The sequence below is a fragment of the Pyxicephalus adspersus genome, chromosome 9 (assembly GCF_032062135.1).
Source record: "Pyxicephalus adspersus chromosome 9, UCB_Pads_2.0, whole genome shotgun sequence".
NCBI lineage: Eukaryota > Metazoa > Chordata > Amphibia > Anura > Pyxicephalidae > Pyxicephalus > Pyxicephalus adspersus.
Window position 1 is genome coordinate 61,500,026 of NC_092866.1, and position 19,863 is coordinate 61,519,888.

Sequence of the window (19,863 nt, forward strand, 5' to 3'; positions counted from 1 at the left end):
AAGAAAGAAAAAGTCAACATTTCAAAATGTTCGTCAATGCTACTGAGAATCATATGGAAGTTTATGTACAATGAGATGGGGCAACAACTGGACATGGTTATTGGCCTTCCCCAGGGAAAAAGATCAGACCTGTGCATAGGTTAAATACAAAGCGGATGGGAAAGAGTTTGGACCACTGCTAGGTTATGATTGCTATCTCCATTGGGAAGATTTGCCCTCTTTTACCTGGTAAACTCTATCATAGAGCAGTTTCTCAACCAGGATTCCATGGAACCATAGAGTTCCTTCTGAGGTTCCTAGGGGTACCTTGGGCAATTTGTACCACTTTTAAGTGACCCCAATAGTCTTTTAAGCTATCTGTAAGGGTGACATACCTCCAATTGACCAGCAATGTAAGAGAAATTCTTCCAATGACCACCAGGGAGACTATGACTTGTGGATAAAGTAATTAAAAAGGGAGTTGCTTAAAGAGCTGAAAGTTTTTTAAGGTTTACCTCACGTTAAAAGGCCAAAAAAGCCATACCAGTGCTGAAAATTGTGGAACACCACAAGGGCGGAGATAATAACGCTTCAGAACATAAGATGTTGCTGGACTGAATGGCAGCTTAATTTATTTACATGTAAAAAAAAAATCATTATTTTCTTGTATTTTATTTTACCATGAGGTGGGAATTCCCCTGGAAAGAAATTGTTTCCACAAGCCAGGGAAAAATGGTTAAAATTCCGGACTTCCTCAAAAAAAAAATTTGCACCGACTTCTGTATATATCAATAAAATACCCATACATAGTTCTTCTTTGGGCCTCCTACCAAAAAAATGTCAATTATGTTGATGTTTGATAATAATGACATGTTCAGGGACAGGTGCACGAGGAAAGATTTTGCTCTGGGCAATTGTGTCACCTAGAAGCACCTGCCACCACTCACGATTAAAACAGACCTCGTTGTTAACAGAGAGGAAATTAAACTCTTTATAAAGGAATGTTGATAATTATATGATCTGACCTTTTAAATTTTAGCTTTTTTTGTGATTTTTTTAAGCTCTACAGGGTTAGCCATCCCTAGTTACACAGCAACCACTGCTATGTACCCAGGAGCAGCAAATTGCCCTGTAGATCAATGCATTTGCACACGTTGTGGTGGAGTTCTTCTTCTTGAGAAGACAAGGATACTGTCCACCAGAAGAGACATGTCGCTTCAAGTACCTGCACTGCAGTGCAACCATGTGCAAAAGCGTTTTTAAAGTCTAAAAAGGACCTTACTGGTTCCTGCTGCTGACCTCCACATGACTGTGGATTATTGGTGATGATGTGGAGGAACCCACAAGTCTTTTAGAAGACTTGCAGATTAACAGAAACTTTCATATGTTTACAATGTGAAAGTATAACTGACGCTAGGTCTAAAGAACTTCAAAAGTTCTTTAGAACATGTTACGCAGTGCTGTACATTAAATATGAGTTACAAAGTACAGACAGTGAAACAGGAAGAGGAGAGAACCCTGAGCATACAATCTATGAGGGGAGATATGGATTGGTGGCACACTAGTGAGGGTTTAGGAGACAGAGGAAGACGGTAGGTGAGATTGAAAAGATGAGTTTTAAGGTCTCTTTTAAATGAGCAGAAAGTAGGAGCAAGCGGAATAGGATGAGGGAGACCATTCCAGAGAGTGGGGGCAGCTCTAGAAAAGTCTTGGAGCCATGCGTGTGATGAGGTTTTGAGTGAGAAAGTCATTAGTAGGTCATTGCAAAGAGAGTGGCTAGGGGAGTACTTTTCTATCAGGTCAGAAATGTAGGAGGGACAAGAACTGTGGAGGGATTTGAAGGCAAAGCACAGGAGATGAATTTGATTCTTAGGTGAAATAGAAGCCAAAGGGTTTGCATGTGCAGAAGCGGAGGGGATATCTGTAGAGCACCCTTCTCTAAATTCCTGCTGCTGACCTCCACTTGATTGTTGATTCCTGTAATGACATGGGGGTCAGGGGAAGGAACCCCAGAAGTCTTGTGGGGACTCAGGGGATCACCATTTCCATAATAGCTTCCAAGTAGACTTTGTGAACAATTTCTCAACAATAGAGCAGAATGCAGCAAAAAGGGGTGACAGATGCATGCTTTCCACTTCTTTTTTCCGTGATGGGATCCTTTTTTTACAAAAGGAGATGGATTTTGGAAAACACTTAGGATATCACGCAGTGTTCTCCCCAGCCCCTTTTAGCCGGGTGCACCACCTGGCATTTTCCAGTAACCACACGGCTGTTTATGGGTGGTTACTAAAGAGTTTGGTCACAATTCGGGGGATGCCACCTACCTACAATTTCTTCCCACCCAGCTTAAAATTTTTTCTGGGTTAAACACCGTTGTGGTATAATGCAATGTTCTGTTATCTCATTTCAGATAAATATCAATGCCAATCAGGTGCTACCCCAAAAAAAGACAAGAGACAAGCAGATAGGACGAGCAATGATAACAAAGCAACGTCCTGTTTGCTGGTTGCTGAGAGAAATGCAATGGATGGAAAACCAAATGTGGAAAGTGATCAGTCTGGGTGTGAAGGGGCCCCGAGGGGACCCGAACTGCAGAAGGGGAGGAAGTGGGATTGGGACAGTGGCCAGGGGTTGAGCCCTGAGGGAACAGTGGGGTGAAAGAGAGGAAATGAAGGGGTCTTGGCAAGTGGAAAAGATAAACCGGTTGTCAATGTTTACATGGAGACAAGACGGTGACTGTAGTCTCAGGACTACGAGATGACATTTTTTTTTTCTTTACATTCATACACCAAAGGAGAGTTAATCATTTCTTTGATTCACAAAATTCTACATCTGAATGAAGAGTAAAAGCAGAACTTCAAGATAATAAAAACAGATTCCTTTAGGTTCCATCTAAATATCTGTGCATGCATTTTATGCAGTTTCTTGGTGCATGTTAAAGTTGCCGTTTAACTTTGAATGCATTTCCATGCAATTCTTTGAGGAAACCTCAGAGACTCAGAGACTTTGACTAGTCTAAAATGATGTCAGTTAGCTGCAGGCAGGAGAAAGTATTTATTCATTCTCCTTTCCCCAAGATTGCAAAGGCACCATTTACAGCAATTTGTCATTTTTGAGCCAACGTCCAAACCTAGTAAAGTGGTGCCCATGGATGATGCTTAAACAAAGATGGAGCTTTCTTTCTAGAGGAAAAAGACATGATCATGGAAGTATTGTGATCTCTTTGAGCAGTGATAAATACTTTAACAATGTTCTCCCCAGGTCCTTTTAGCTGGGCGCACCACCTGGCACTTTTCAATAACCAACCCTGCTGTTTTGGTGTGGTTACAGAAATGTTAGATCACACTACTGGGGCTGCTTAAAAAAATGTCTGGGGAGAACACTGCTTAAGTTACAACAATACATAGCTTTTGCTTTCTTGAAAAAATATTATCTGATGCAAGGTCTACAAAACTCCAGAAGTGTTAATTTTGTAATTTTAGAACACAAAAAATGCTAATCAGATTTAGGGAATGCAAAACCAAACTTTTATTGGCTGATATAGACTGAAGTCAAACTTGATACTTCAATGTACAACATTATTGAGGTATGCATGTATTCTAGATGGGTTGTAACCACCATCCAACGCTGTATTCCCTTTACTTCCTGTCTTGCTGACAACTTTATACTGCAACACAGATAAAAATATATTTCATATAATACAGTATTCTCTCCAGAATCATTTTCAAGCTGGATGATGGCCCCTGTATTTTGACTCAACTTTTCAGAAATCAGCAAAAACAGCCGGGTAGTTCATGAAAAGTGGTGCGCCCAGCTAAAAGGGGCTGGGGGAGAACATGGTAATGGTACTATGGGGGAAGGACTGAAGCAATCATTGCATTGCATTCCATCTGTGTTCCTGTTGCAGATTTTTATTCACTTCCTGTTTGACAAAGATCTGCAAACTAAACAGAAAGTGATGGGAAAAAAACAGGGGTCTTGTTCCTCCCCACTGTATCCAAAAGAAACAGAAAGTCCTAAAGTACCTTAGGAAACTTCAAAGCCACATTCCTCTAAAAAATCTGATAGGTATACAGCATTCTCTTGACGTTGTTTATGAATTGGCCATGGAAGATTGGTGAAAGACAGATAAGAGACGACTGATGTTCACTGCAATGGAGGGGAGCACAGCAGGGTGCTGTTCACACATCTTCCCTTCTTCCTTTCCTGTAGAACGGAACGCCGCTATGTGTACAGTGCTCGTTCATCTGTCATAGGAAACAAAACACCTTTCCAGCAACAGTGTTCTTACGTGTGTACATGGATGGGTACACACGTGCAAAAATTGTCGTTGGAAAAGAATCTTTCACAATCCCTTCCATATAACGAACGGCACCCCGCTGCGTCCCCTCCCCTTCACTTTCAATATGATTGTTCCTCGTTCGCCATCCGTTGGTCTGCCAGGAAGGAAGGATGATGAGCACTGCACACACACCAGATTCTCGTCCAATAGCCCTGAGGAGATCACCAGACAAGAATTATCTGACGCGTGTATATACTCTAGGTTTAATGTTGGTTTTCAATCAGCCACCATTATGTGTACAATTTTCGTCCATTCATCTGTCACTGGGAACGATCACAAAAGAACATTTCCAGTGACAGTGATCCTATGTGTGTGCATAGCCTGGTCATGGTCATTAATCTCTATTATGAGCGTCGCCTGCCACGAGCATGGCCTGTAGAGAAGTATGAGATGACACACGAGAGACAATCTCTTTCCGGGATCAATAACAAGGAGATGTTAGCGCCAAGTGCTGACAGGTTTTCTATTACGCAAAGAACGAACACACTGCAGACAATGTATTAGGACCACTTACGTTGACATATGTCTCAATGAAATGTTCAACAGAGTCATTGATTCAAAACTCTGATCGCTACATGCGATCTTCATTGCTAACACATGAATACAACTTCTTGTTTATTTAAACTAATGTGATCTCATTGTTTTCCCTAGCCCCTTTTAGATGGGCACACCACCCGGCACTTTTCGGTGACCACCCAGCTGTTTTTGGCTGGTTACTGAAGAGTTGGGTCACAATACCCACCCTGCCACCCGCCTACAATTTCTTACCACCCGGCTTAAAAAATATTCTGGGTTAAACACTGGATCTGCAAATTGTAAGTATTTAATTACATTATATACACTTTTGAAATTGGCTTTGAACAGACAAGGGTTAGATCCTTTCAAGGTTTTTCTTGCTGTCTGGGTGCCCAGTTGGGATTTACCCTTTGATAGTACCGGTGTCCATTATCATTTAGAAAGAAACTGAAAGCCAAAAGCTTAAAGAGTTGCACCCAAAACAATCTCCAAAAACAAAGCTTAAAGAGTTGCACCCAAAACAATCTCCCTCCACAGAACTTAGCAGATTCTTCTATTCTATATCGCATGCTATTTTCTCCAGTAAGGCTGCGGAAATGTTTTCATTCTATTTCAGGAAATCCTGAATGGAGCAGAACAAAAGGCAGACTCGCTCAGAAGACACGGTGTGCAGTGAGCTGTGAATGCAGAAGGCAGAGTGTCCCCTCCATATGGAAGGCAATAATTGCCATCAATGTATATTGCGTCACATGATACATTCTTAGAACAATAGAACGGGATTCAAGTCGACAGTCGCTGCGGCAGGCAGAATGCAGAGGGTGGGCGGCCACAGAACGGCCTTTTGTTTGCTGAGGCCTAAATGGCATTCGGGGGAAGAGCTGACCCCTCACACAGGGCCAACCATATCAAAAATACTTCTCCATGGACATTATTTTCTAAAGGGGGTTCCAATGAAGCCCCTAAACTTGACAGAGGTTCTAATTCTACCCTACACTAAATATTTTAGGGTGCAAACCCTGGCCAGTTATTCTCATGCTTGCTTGACAACTTAAAGTGGATTCACTTTTTCACCTTTACAGATTCACAGATTCACTTTTAAGAATCCAGGATCAGGCAGGTCATCAGGACAGCGATGTCCCTTCTGTAATAATCTCTCCTACCTGCCTGAACACCTGGTAATAAGGTGAGCTGTGCACGTGCAGCGTAGCTTTGGTTGCCAGGATACCTGGCAATGAACAAACTCCAGCACGCCTGGGCGGGAGTTAAGTCATCCCAGCCAATCAAGAGGGTTGAAGATTGTGCCCAGGAAGAAGATGGCGCCGCCCTGTGACAGAACTGAGACAGATGAGTATGACTGGTTTAGTTCATGTTCAAAGAAGAACTCAAAAGAGCACCATGTATATCTGAACTGTGCTTATACCAAATCCCAACGCCACTTTGGGGAAATAACCACCCTCACTGCCATTTGTTCTGATATATTTATTGTTTGTGAGGTGTCTAAGCTAGAAAGCCTGTACGTCCTGGACCAAGCTACTGGCTGGGAAATGACACAATCGTGTAAAATGATGGAGCCTTTGCAGTTGCAGCTTTTTGCTTGCTGCCTAATGTTGCACTCTGATCAAGGGGTGGGGAACTGGGAAAATGCTTTGTCTTGCTTGCAGCAGACTGATGACATCATCTCAGCATGACCGGAGCACTTTTATGCAAAGAACCACTTAACACCCGTAAAATGTTGACAGATTCACCGACCAATCCTACAGATTTATGATCTACCTAGGGGATGATGACAAGGCGCGATCACTAACAACGTCTGATTGAAGCTGACACACTATGCCAATCGAGCTCTCCCAAACGACAAACAGCTGCCCTGTTCTGGTGTAGATTCCCCTCGTTATCGGCTGCGGTTCCCATGTCCTCGTGTGATATACACAAACATCTGTGCACTTGTCGAAATACCATCTGCATTCCACGATGGGAAATAGGGACCTTCAATAATGCACTTCAAGAGCTTCGTCTCCCAGTGGGACCCCAAATCCATCATTAAGCACGATTACATTCAAACCGCTATTTCCTCTTCTTATTTACTAAATGGACACGTTGTACGGACAAGATCATAAACAAAATGACCGCCAGCGGTCCCAGCTAATCCCACAGACTGACACGGGATGCAGATGGGACCCAGGCCTAAAAAATGGGGACTTTTTTTTAAAGGGAACATGTTTGGCTTTTTTACACCTTAAAAAGTATTAAAGTGGAACTAAAGTTGCACTTTTAAAAAATTTTATTTAGGCAGGGCGTTATTGTAATAAAAGGATAGGCAACGTCTCTTCTGCAATAAGCCCTCCTACTTGGCTGATCCTCCTGTGGAATGGCCTGGCTTCACCTGCACCTTCTGGAACTATATGAACTGCTGCGTGCCTGCGCAGAGGTTACGTCAACCCAGGCAGGTCAATCAGAATGGCCGAAAATTGCAAGAAAGAAAATAGGGGCACCCTCCTTTTCTTTGCAGTTTTCGTTATTTCCAGTCTGTGGTCCGCATTGGACACGTGTTACTCTACTTCCAGTCCCCCAAAAATATTGCATAAGAAACAGCGGGAGCAGTTGTCACCGCCACAGGATGTAAGAAGAGATCTGGCCTAGCAGACCCTTCCTGGATGTATCCAAGATGACTGGACAGTGCAAAAGCACTACTGGGAGACAAAGTGAGAGTTGTCACCCCATAGCAGGAAGTACCTAAACCTTCATGGCAGGCAAACAACTGGAAAATATTTCATTGACACAAAAATAAAATTTAGGTTTTCGTAATTGAGTTTACATCTACACTTTTTGGCGCAGTGGCTAAACAAAGTCTCTCCTCAAGATCAAGATTCGATAAAATGAAGACTGAGCTGTTTGGCCTCTAAATATTAAGTTTGGAGGAAACCAATCACTGCTAATCAACTGCCCAATACCATCCCAACAGTGAAGCATGGTGGTGGCAGCATCATGTGGTAGGGCTGATTTTCAGCAGCAGGAACTGGAAACCTGGTTGGAGTTAACAGAAAGCTGAATGGAGTGCAGAGATACCCTTAATGAAAACCTGTTCCACTGTGCTCAGGGCCGAAGGTTTACTTCCGAACAATGACAATGACTCAAAGAATATGGTAAGGACACAGGAACGGCTTAGGGACAACTCTGTCCTAGAATGCTCCAGCCAGAACCCTATCGAACATCTCCGGAAAAACCTGCCAACCGACTGTCCCCGTCCAACCTGACTGAGCTTGAGAGGATGTACAATGGAGAATGGCAGAAATTCCCCCAAACCAGGTGTGCAAAGCTTGTTGCATCGTCACCCAAAAAAACTCGAGGCTGTAACTGCCGCCAAAAGTGCTTCGACTAAGTACTGAGCAAAGGGTCTGAATACCTATGGAAATGTGAGATTCCAGATTTTTCTTTTTAATAAAGTTAAAAAAAATGTTGTCATTATGGGGTAATAAATTAACTAACAATTGTAGCTTCAGGCTGAAATACAACAAAATGTAAACAAGTGAAAGGGATCTGAATACTTTCTGAGGCCATCCTATAACAGACCGAAAGTTAGGAAATAGAAATTGGCATATTTAAGGTTAATATACATTTTAAATGACCAATACAGTTGCATGGAGTCATCTTCTGTACACACTGCAGGCAATTATGTACTTTTGGTATTTCATTATTATTAGCCAATAGGCTCAGCAGAAAGCTGGCAGGAGTTCATTAATGACCCATTGCCCCTCTATGTACTTTTTAGTGAAGAAATCCTCTTTCGGTGAAGATAACATAATACTATCCAATATTACCACATCGTCCTTTTTACCCCACGTATATTTTGGCACGTGCCTTCAGTAACGCTGCGGTGAAAAGGTCTCTCACAAGCAGCTGCAGACTTCTTTTGAAATTCAGTTCCCTAAACGTGATCAGGGGTGATGGGTAGTTCTGCTTTTTTCTAGGCCAAGGGGAATTCTGAACAGCAAAATGGACAAAAAAATTAATTTTTCGGGAACTATTTATTTGTATTTATTAAGTAAGTAAGTCAGAGATGGAAAAAAAAAACCTAAAAGCTAAGAGGACATATCATAAAGAACTACAGCTAACACCAAATGCACTGGTATGACGTGCTCCCCCCAGGTTCTTTATGCCGGGCATTGCGCCCGGCACTTTTTAGTAACCACCCGGCTGTTTTTGGGTGATTACTGAAAAGTTGGGTCAAAAAACAAGGCTGCCACCTGCCTACAGCTTCTTCCCACCCAGCTTAAAAAAAAAGAATCAGGGGAGAGTACTGGTGATGTTTTCTGGTCAGTTTATCAAAACTTTTACAAAATATGAAATAAATGTATTGAACTGAACACAGCCCATCTTGTTCTTGCATTCACAGAACATTTTATGTCACGCAGATTTACAAAACATTTTATTTATGTGGCTGCAGGCGTGAGAAATAACACCGATGAGTCACATGTCACTCGCAGTGACATCCATATCCTCCAGCATATCCCAGACAATTGAAAAGATTGTAAACATGGCGTCCTTTGAACGTTACAAGGATCGCTAGGAAGGAGCTGAACTGGGAAATATGGATATAGCGCTCAAACAGGGAGGCTGATGGGACTGGCTCAGTGTTCTCTGTACAGCTTTGCGATATATGTCAGAGCTATATAAATGTATAATAATAGTGTGTGACTGTGGGGGACATTAGAGTGTCAGCTCCTCTGTACAGAGACTGATAGGATTGGCTCAGTGTTCTTTGTACAGCTCTGCGATATATGTCAGAGCTATATAAATGTATAATAATAGTGTGTGACTGTAGGGGGGCATTAGATTGTCAGCTCTTCTGTACAGAGACAGATGGGACTAGCTCAGTGTTCCCTGTACAGCACTGCGGTATGTTCTGGAGCTATAAATGTATAATATTAGACTGTAGAGGGACATTAGATTGTAAGCTTTCCTTGTGCAGAGACTGGTCTTGTATCCGCCTCCTCCTGTAGCTACCTTTAAAAGCTATCAGAGATTCTAACCCTTCCCTATTACACCCCAAAATTATTTGGCCTCCAAAAACAATACAACAGTGAGATATTGTAGAGGGAGGTAAAAGTAAAGCAGCAACAGATGTGAATAATTAGCTGTTCTCTGATACACCCTGACATATTCAACAATACAACAGTGAGATATTGTAGAGGGAGGTAAAAGTAAAGCAGCAACAGATGTGAATAATTAGCTGTTCTCTGATACACCCTGACATATTCACACAAGAGTGTAACAATAATATTCCAATTAGGGAAGCAAACTATTGCTATGAAATTTTTCACGCCAAAGACAATCAGTGAAAAAAGTGTGAATCAATACATCAACAAAGATAGGCGGGGAGGTGGAGGGCTCCATTTTGATCTGCTTTATGTTGTTTTAATGAAGTTTTCCATCTTCAACCTAAATATTTGCAAAAGAGCCTAAGAAAACTATAAAACAGGACAATATCACAATACTTCAGCCATGGGGGATATTTTTAATTTTTCAAGGAAAATGAACGAGGTGTTGAGTGATCAGATGCAGAAAATAGCGTGGATAGATGAACTTTTCTCAGAGGAGACTTGACTTTGTTCTGCGATGGAAAAAAAACATCAAAGAATGTTTTTTTTTTAGTTTTAATGGCCATGATATTATTATTAAACAGTATTTATATATAGCGCCAACATATTGCATAGCGCTGTACAATAAATAGGGGATATGCATACAAAACAATCTGACCATATCTTAGATTTAGGGGCAAGTTCCAAGTCAATGAATGAAGGGCATGTGTGACAGGGTGGCAACGCAAGAACGCTACAGGGACGGAGTTGTCAACTTATTATGGGATGAAACTGAACAAGAACCTCTAAGGTTAGGATCACCAGGTGTTATTTCAATAAAAGCTGCAGACCTAAAATGATTGGTAAAAGCTACGGATTCTTCCAAAGTTTTCTGATCTGTAACAATGAATTCTGGTTGGTCACTAACAATGAATTCTAATTGGTCGCTATGAGTTACTGCATCTTTGACAGTGTACAGATCAGTGGTAATGAAATCTGATTGGTTGCTATGACTTACTACATTTTCAATAGTGTACTGATCAGTGACAACCAATTCTGATTGGTCATTATAAAGTTACTGCACCTTCCAAAGTGTAACAATGAAATGCAACAATGAATTCTGATTGGTCCCTAAAAGTTACTAAAACTTCCAAAGTGTACTGTTCAGTGACAATAAATTCTGATTGGTCAATATAAAGTTAATGCACCTTCAAAGGTGTACTTATCAGTGATAAATTCCGATTGGTTGCTATTACTTACTGCATCTTTAACAGTGTACTGTTCAGTGGAAATAAATTGTAAGTTACTAAAACTTCCAAAAGTCTACTGATAAATGACAATGAATGCTAATTGGTCACTATAAGTTACTGCATTGTCAAAGGTGTACTAATATCGGACAATGAATTCTGATTGGTCAATATAAAGTTAATCCATCTTCCAAGATGCAATGATTAGTGACAATAAATTCTGATTGGTTGCTATAAGTTACTGCAAATTCTGATTGGTCAATATAAAGTTAATCCATCTTCCAAGATGCAATGATTAGTGACAATAAATTCTGATTGGTTGCTATAAGTTACTGCATTGTCCAAGGTGTAATGATATCGGACAATGAATTCTGATAGGTCGCTATAAATTACTGTACCTCGCTGAGCAAGAACAATCCAATTTGATTGGTCACAGTAATCCTGTATTTCACAATGAATTTTGATTGGTCCATACAAGTTATAGAAGAAATGAAATGATAATATTGAATGAATTATCACATTGTTTGTGTGCATAGTAACAGCCTGTAACCAATGTTGCAAATACACAGAGAGGATATTCCGAAATATGTAATTGTTTAAAAGTAACCATCCAAAAAATAAGAATAAAATATTTTGCAATTTGGATACATTGTATCTTTTTGTGCAAAACCTACTGTAGGCATCACCATGACAACCTTGTGCATAACATACCACCTGATCATGCCATGCTTGCGTCAACACAACACCGCATAAAGTGTTGCTGCTTTTCTGCTTCCAGCTAAGTTGACTTTGGAGAAAGGTGCAAGTTATCCCTTAAAGCGGGACTTAAAGTTCTGCATTTTAAAATTGCGAGCAGGGAGGATTTTAATTGCAGGAGGGACGAACTGAAATGTTGCAGCAACAGTTTTAGTGAAAAAAGGTCTAAACCATATCAAAAAGCCGACTATTGTGCACATCCCCGGTAACGATTGTTTGTTCCATCACCTGCAACTGGACAGCTTAGCTGGGTACAGGAAGTGGAAATAAACTTACTGGCAGGACCAACCAGTAATGAAACTTTGGTATAGAGGACTCTGCTCATGCTAGTAGCACTGTGTATTATTTAAGCTGCAGAAGTACTACAAATACCAGCATCTCGCTGGAGTGTTTAATATACAAATTCACAGTAACTAAAAAAAAACAACAACAACCAGATTCCATCATAGCGCTCATATTTCTGATGTAACTTTTCCTGGATTATAATACTCTGCGCCTAAAATCAAAAAATCCTGAATTTTATTTTCCCAGGGTTGGGAGAGGATGTCAACAACATGCAGGGCCAAATATTAAATGAACTGCTTTCTACAAAAATAAAATGCAATGGCTGCGTTTCCTGGCCTGGCGCTACTGGTGCGTTCTAAAAATATGACTGACATTCAATTATCAAGTGTGCTGTAAAACCATAGTACTCGGATATTAACGAAGGCAGACACCACGAGAGACACAAATTACAAAAAAAAGGCCATGTAAGGAAACCTGGGCTGGGGGTAAGGATGCCATTGGTGACCTCTGTGAAAATGTTGGTTGCTTTGCCACCTTGTCCTGTAATATATTAAATAATAATAAAGTTGCACCATGACCGTAGTTTTGGGCGTAAAAAAGCGGGAGAGCCTGGGAGCTCCATGATTGGCGAGCAAGCGCTGGAAGGAGGAAGAAAGTGCAGGGCCCCCTGGGCTTAGTTAGTGAACGTACTGCTTTAAGCTGCGTGATTGGCTATTCCCAGGCACATAGCAAACTGCTGCTGTGTGCCCAGGTGTGGCAAACCACATAACAGGTAAACCTTTTTGCATGCTCTTGCAGCTGCAGATTTTTCTCCAAAGAATGGAAAGCAACGGTACGGCCCAAAAGCAACTTGTCACTTTCTGGAACCACGCCACAATTTGCTGCAGCCAAATAATGGTTTCAAACCGTTCCCATTAATCTAAATTTGAGTGCTTGGGATCTCAGTTGGTCCTGTAAGCAGAATGTTGCAGTCAACCATGGGTTTGAAAGTCGCTAAGAGCAATTGCAACCTACAATGCCCCACACAGCATGTGATATTGACTAATGTATTTCCTTTTGGAATGTTGATCTTCGGGTGGCACCGTGCATCAGTGGTTAGCACTCTGGTGCTTGCAGCGCTAGGTCCCAGGTTTAAATCTCAACCAGGATACTATCTGCATGGAGTTTGCAGGTTCTTCCTGTTTGCGTAGGTTTCCTCCCAAATTCCAAAAACATGCAGTTAGGTTAATTGGCTTTGCCACAAAATTGACCTTAGACTGTAATAATGACATATGACTATAGTAGGAACATTAGATTGTGAGCTTCTGTGAGGGACAACTAGTCACATGACTATGGACTTGGTACAGCGCTGCACAATATGTCGATCCTAGAGCTTCCATAGACGTGAATAGGAAAACATTCCAAACCGCCAGCGTTGCCTAAACAGATTTTGTAAGCATACAAATAGGCAAATGACAATTCCTCTACAAGATGCAACGTTCATAAGCCGCTCCTATACCTTTTCTCCATAGCTTACATACATCTTGTGCCTAGCATCCAAAACTGGGTACCAGGAAGCAGTGACCATACACCAACCACCCATCAGAATTCACCTTTAAGCTTCTTTACGGGACGGTAGTCTTCATTATAATGAGTTTCCATTGTTGCATCCCATAAAAGAGAAGGGATGGAGATAGGAGTATTAATATTTCCTCCCCCTATTATCTTAGTCATTTATGCACAGGTTTCTTCTAAGCATGTTGTGCATTTTTACAAAAACTTCCATCATTATTGTTATTATTATTAATAAGCAGGATTTTTATAGCACCAAAATATTATGTAGCGCTGTACATTAAATAGGGGTTGCAAATGACAGACAGTTACAGACAGTGACACAGGAGGAGGAGAGGACCCAAAGAGCTTACAATCTAGGAGGTGGGGGAAGTAACACACAATAGGAGGGATGCTCTTGCACCCCCTTTTGGTGAACAAGTGTCACCTGGGACAAATTTTCCCAATGGGGACACAGATGTAACAAAAACCTTTTAGAAATAAAGCAGAGTGATATTAAAACGCCAAGTGGCCGATTACTTTTTTTCCTTTTAAATGTATTTCAATCACGTCTACCTTTCCCCTTCTCTCAATATTCAGAGCAAAAAATGAATTGTCCATTGGAAACAATTTGTCCTTTTAAAGCAGCACAGAAATATTTATAACTGGATGCCGACCAATAAACAGCATAGTCAAAATGCACCCATCACCCCATGGTAATACACCCTAAGATGAAAGCAAAGGGCAGGCACCGGAGAAGGGTTGGGCGCAGTACCAGGACAACTCCTTTGCCACAGGGCACACATCGAAGCATGGCGCGGCCAGTTACATGGAAACGCGGCGTCTGTTCTCAGCTATATTGCCAAATCCCAAACTGGAGAGACAGCAGGTGGATGACTGAGACTACAGCACTGAAAGTGAGTGCATTGGATGCACAGAGCAAATCACAACCTACAGAACAGCTTCCATCGGTGAAGTTTCAGGGTGGAAGTAAACTTCAATGAGGGTCCAAAGGACAAACTTTATACAGTGATATGCAAACCTCTGATAGGATGCAACATCCAGTAAGGGGTTCAATACACCCAGTGCAATCCCAGGTGACCTGCAGAATGCACAGCATGACCTCCAGAGACCTGCATGATGTTCAATATGATCTGCAAAGGTTTCCATGAAGGATAGAACTACTTCCAGTATGACTTTCACAGACCTGCAGGATGCACAGTATGACCACCAGTCACCTGTAGAATGCAAAACAATGTCCTCCAATATGAGCTGTACAAATTTGCAGAATGCATAGTATGACCTCTGGTGACCTGCAGGATAAACACTATAAGCATTACAGACATGCAGAATGAATAATATGACCTTTAGTGACCTGTAGAATGCACACTATGACCTTCACAAACCTATACAATGCATAATATGACCTCCAGTGACCTGCAAGATGCACATGAGGGGCAGTATGACCTCCGGTGACCCGCAGCATGTACAGTATAACTTTATGCAACATGTAGGATTTGCCATATCTAACCACGTTTTCAGTGCAACTTTCAGTGAATGGAAGGATGGTTTCACACCCTGCAGTGACCCATTAAACTGCACAACTTACAATTCCTTGACCAACAGGTTGCTTAGTGCAACCAAAAGGAAGCAAAGTGCAGCTGCCAGACCCTGACAGGGCGCTCGGGGCAACAGCATAGACCCTGACAGGGCGCTCGGGGCAACAGCATAGACCCTGACAGGGCGCTCGGGGCAACAGCATAGACCCCGACAGGGTGCACAGGGCAACAGCATAGACCCCGACAGGGTGCACGGGGCAATGGACAGACCCTGACAGGGCGCACGGGGCAACCGCCAGACCCCGACAGGGTGCTCGGGGCAACCGCCAGACCCCGACAGGGCGCTCGGGGCAACCGCCAGACCCCGACAGGGCGCTCGGGGCAACCGCCAGACCCCGACAGGGCGCTCGGGGCAACCGCCAGACCCTGACAGGGTGCTCGGGGCAACCGCCAACCCCATTGCCCATCATTGCATATTAGTGTACAAGTAACATATGATCCCTTCCATCACAGGGGCCCCTGAAAAGCTCTTCCTGAGGGTCCCCCGCCCCCCCCCCGCGCGTCACTCAGGATATGACATGATGGGGAAAAGACCACACAGAGCTCTCAGCATCATAACACCCCTACATAGCACACATGGTACGTGCCTCCCCCATCCAGGTCACACTAGGACGAACCCATATGCGGCCCGTAGAGGGGGGGTCCTTCTATGAGGCGACCCCCACCCTTTTCCCATCACTTCTCCTCCGTGCACAGTGCAGGACACTTACCGGTCTTTTCATGGTCGTAACCCACCACTATGAAGTAGTCTGCCAGCCTTGCCATGGCCGTCCGCAGTCCTCCCCACCCACGGAAAATCTCAGCATCTTGGCCGCAGCGAATCGGCCATGTTTGCGGCGCACAGAGACCCCCTGACTGCTGCGCACGCGCGGGTCGTTTCTGCGTACTACGCATGTGCGGTGGGAGACTGGCTGGTGGGCGTGGTTTACAAACTTTGCAGCCTGTACATTACTACAATGTGACTCTGGCAGAGTCACATTGTATCACAAATATGCACATATGCATTACCAATCATTTCATTTGGAATTAATTTATTTTTTACTTTGCAATCTAGATGTCTAAGAACAATGGGGATTGTGATGACCAGCTGCCAGAGTTATAATAAAATCTGGCACACAAGTAGGCAAAGAAGGATTTGAACTTCTGTGGGTTTTTTATTGCTGGCTTAAAAATCTCCATCATCTATATGATGTTTGTATATATGTTATATGTTTGTATTATATGCAATGTTGTCTTTTCCTGCATGATGGACAACTAGAAGAAATGCTGCTCCATATAATGGACAAGGGACATTAAATAATGCTGCACTATGTATGACTGCACCCTGCAGATAGCTGTCCATACAACACTGAGTGCAACCAGTAACTATTCCTTTAAGCATGCACTGTGAATAGCTTAAAGGTTCATTCCCTGGTTGTAGGTATACACAATGCAGTCTGAAAGGGACATTCCCTGGATGCAGGTATACACAGCACAGTTTTAAAGGGGCATTCCCTGGTTGCAGGTAATGCACAGCGCAGTCTTAAAGGGACATTCACTGGTTGCAGTAATACGCAGCGCAGTCCTAAAGGGACATTCCCTGGGTGCAGGTATGCACAGTGCATGCTTAAAGGAATAGTTACTGGTTGCACTCAGTGTTATATGGACAGCCATCATATTGTAACATTGTAACCTTGCAGCAAGCCCCAATATGAAGATTGATCTTTCCCTTTTGTGAATAAAGCCAAGAACTGCAAAGGCACCAGGATGTACATTGTCTCCAAGAAGTAGATGACGACCCTGAATGATGCCTGAGCAAAGATGGCTCCATCCTTCTGGAGAGAAAAGCAGTTGAAGGCATTGTCAGGGGGACACAACACTGATATACATTCACAAGAGACAGAAATAATATCCAATGCTAGGTCCACTTCCTTCTAGCATTCTTCTTTAATGTACTATTCACCACTGAGACGACAGATTCACCATGATGCAATGATTCAAAGAAACCTGTAACAAAAAATTGAAAAAAAAAACAATAACTTACACAACGCCCACATACCGGTTTACCTACTTTTTTTATTGTAGAAGTTCTGGTCTTGGCCTCACCATTACAACTCTGTGAATTGCATCAGCATGCTGGCTAATCACACCGAAATTTGCCAAACTTGTATGGACATGACACCACAAAGTGTTCCCCCACCCAGGGGCAGCTCTCTGCTTCCAGCTAAGTTGTCTATGAAAGTGGGTGCAAGTTGTCACATGACACTTTGCTTGTCCTTACTGCTTTTCTGCAATTGTCCCAGAGGACTGGTAAATGAGCAGAATGTATTGGGTTAGTAATATGTTCAATTGTGAGCGGAGTCAATTTCTATGACTTGTGTGTGTCCAGTGTACAGTTAGAGTTTGTTCATCTGGAAAGTAAAGATAGCAACCTGGTGTCTGTGGTTTAGTTACATTTACAAAGAGGCAAACCATAAAAGATTTTCCTTTCTTTCATTTGCTTTGCTTTCCTGTTTCATTCCGTTTCCTTTCCCTCTTCTTCCTTACCTTGCTTTACTCTTGTTCCTTTTCTTTCCATTCATTTCTTTCCCCTTCCTTTTCCTTTTTCCTTTACCTCCTATTCATCTCTATGTTTTCTTTCCTTCCCTCATTATACTTTTCCTCATTCATTTTTATTTATTAATTTCTTTCCTTGCCCTTTTCCTTTTTGCTTCATTTCTTTATTTTTTTTCCTTTCCATCCTCTGTCATTCCTTTACTTACTTTCACTTTCCTTTTTCCATTCCATATCCTTTCTTATTTTTGTATTCCTTTCATTTTCCATTTCCTGTCATTTCCTTTTATTATCTTTTCTTTCTTGAACTTTTCATTTCTTTCTTTACATTTCTTTTTCCCCTTCATTCCATCCAAAACAAAAACAAAACACAAAAACCAGTCAGAACTTAAAAGGCAAAGTGAATATTTCACAGAGCTTTATGTACATTTCTACCTGCAAGATATAAGTGACCCATCTAACCAGCAACTATGGTATCATAGAGCCTGGCAGCACCTTTCACCACTTGCAGCTGTCTGTCTATAGGACTAAAGTGGGAAAAATCTTCCTTGTTCACTCTCTGCTCTAATGGGGTGTAGTCATAAAAAAAGAAGAGGGGGGCACGATACTATCCATGGCGAGCGCACATGTGCATCATTGTTATGTAAACGCCTCATTCCCAAAAAAAGCGAGGATACGGTATGCCCATGTGTGCCCGCCCCACAACACCCCTGCTACTGCCCTTCCTCTTTCCATCTCTTCCCATTTCACTCTTTCACCATCTCTCTCCCTCTCCTCACTCCCCTCTTCCTGTGTTTCTCTATCTCTCCTCTCCTCTTCTCTCTCAAGCCATCTCTCATCTTGTCTGTCTTTTCTCTCTCTTCTTCTTCTTCTCTCCTTTCTCTTCCTCTCTTTTCCTTCTTCTCCTCCCTCTCTCTCTCTCTCTCCCCCCGTCTTTCTTCTCCTCTCTCTCTTCTCTTTCTCCTCTCCTCTTCTTATATTTCGCTATCTCTCTTCTGCTCACTCCCTCAGCTTCTCCATCTCTCTATCTTTATTTCCTTTCTCTCCCTCTCTCTCTCCATTATAACTCTCCGTGTCTCGTCTCTCTTCTCACTCTCCTTTCTTGTGTTTCTCCATCTCTCTTCTCCACTACTCTCTTTTTCTCTCCTCTCTTTCTCTCAAGCCATCTCTCTTCTTGTCTCTCTCTCTCTCTCTCTCTCTCTCTCTCTCTCTTTCCCTCTCTCTCCTTTCCATCCTCTCCTTTCTCTCTTCTCCTCTCTTATCTCTCTCTCTCCCTTAGTTTTTCTCTCCTATTCTCGGCCCCTTACTCTCTATCTTTCTTTTCCTCTCTCCTCTCTTTCCCTGGCTTTCTTTCCCCTCTTCTTATCTCTTTGAACCTCTCTTCTCCTCTCTCTCTCCTACCTCCCCCCTCTCTCTCTCTCTCTCTCTCTCTCTCCCCTGACTCCCCTCCTCTTGTGTTTCTCTCTCCTTGTCCCTTTTTTCTTTCTCTCTCTCTCTCTCCCTCCCTCTCTCCATCTTTTCTTTCTTTTCCTTCTCCTCTCTCTATCTCTCTCTCTTTCTGTATTTCTCCTTATCTCCTATTCCCGCTCAATCTCTCTTCCTCTTCTCTTCCTCCAACTTCTTTTCCTCTCTCATCCCTTTCCCTGCCTCTCCTTCTCCTCTCTTTCCCACTCTTAACCTCTCTTCTTCTCTCTTCTCTCCTCTTCTTATATTTTGCTATCTTTCTTCTCCTCTCTCCCTCAGCTTCCCCATCTCTCTATCTTTATTTCCTTTCTCTCCCTCTCTCTCTCTCTCTATTATAACTTTCCATGTCTCGCCTCTCTTCTCACTCTCTTTGCTTGTGTTTCTCCATCTCTCTTCTCCACTAGTCTTTTTTCTCTCCTCTCTTTCTCTCAAGCCATCTCTCTTCTTGTCCCTCTTTCCTCTCTCTCTCCATCTTTCTTTTCTTCTCCTCCCCGCTCTCTCCCTCTCATTCCTTC

At 42.5% G+C, this 19,863-nt stretch overlaps 1 protein-coding gene and 1 long non-coding RNA gene across 2 annotated transcripts in view; both read right to left on the minus strand.

Moving 5' to 3' along the window:
* SBF2 (SET binding factor 2) overlaps positions 1 to 16,211 on the minus strand; it is a 244,611-nt gene extending 228,400 nt beyond the window's left edge. The window contains exon 1 of the mRNA XM_072421567.1: positions 16,063 to 16,211. Within this exon, the coding sequence (XP_072277668.1) occupies positions 16,063 to 16,117 (55 nt within the window). The 5' untranslated portion in view covers positions 16,118 to 16,211. The remainder of the gene's footprint in view (positions 1 to 16,062) is intronic.
* A 110-nt stretch (positions 16,212 to 16,321) lies between these two features.
* Positions 16,322 to 19,863, minus strand: part of LOC140338172 (uncharacterized) — a 14,223-nt gene continuing 10,681 nt past the window's right edge. The window contains exons 2-3 of the long non-coding RNA XR_011922201.1: positions 18,094 to 18,225; positions 16,322 to 17,338 (exon numbers count right to left, since the gene is read on the minus strand). This is a non-coding gene — a long non-coding RNA (uncharacterized lncRNA). The remainder of the gene's footprint in view (positions 17,339 to 18,093; positions 18,226 to 19,863) is intronic.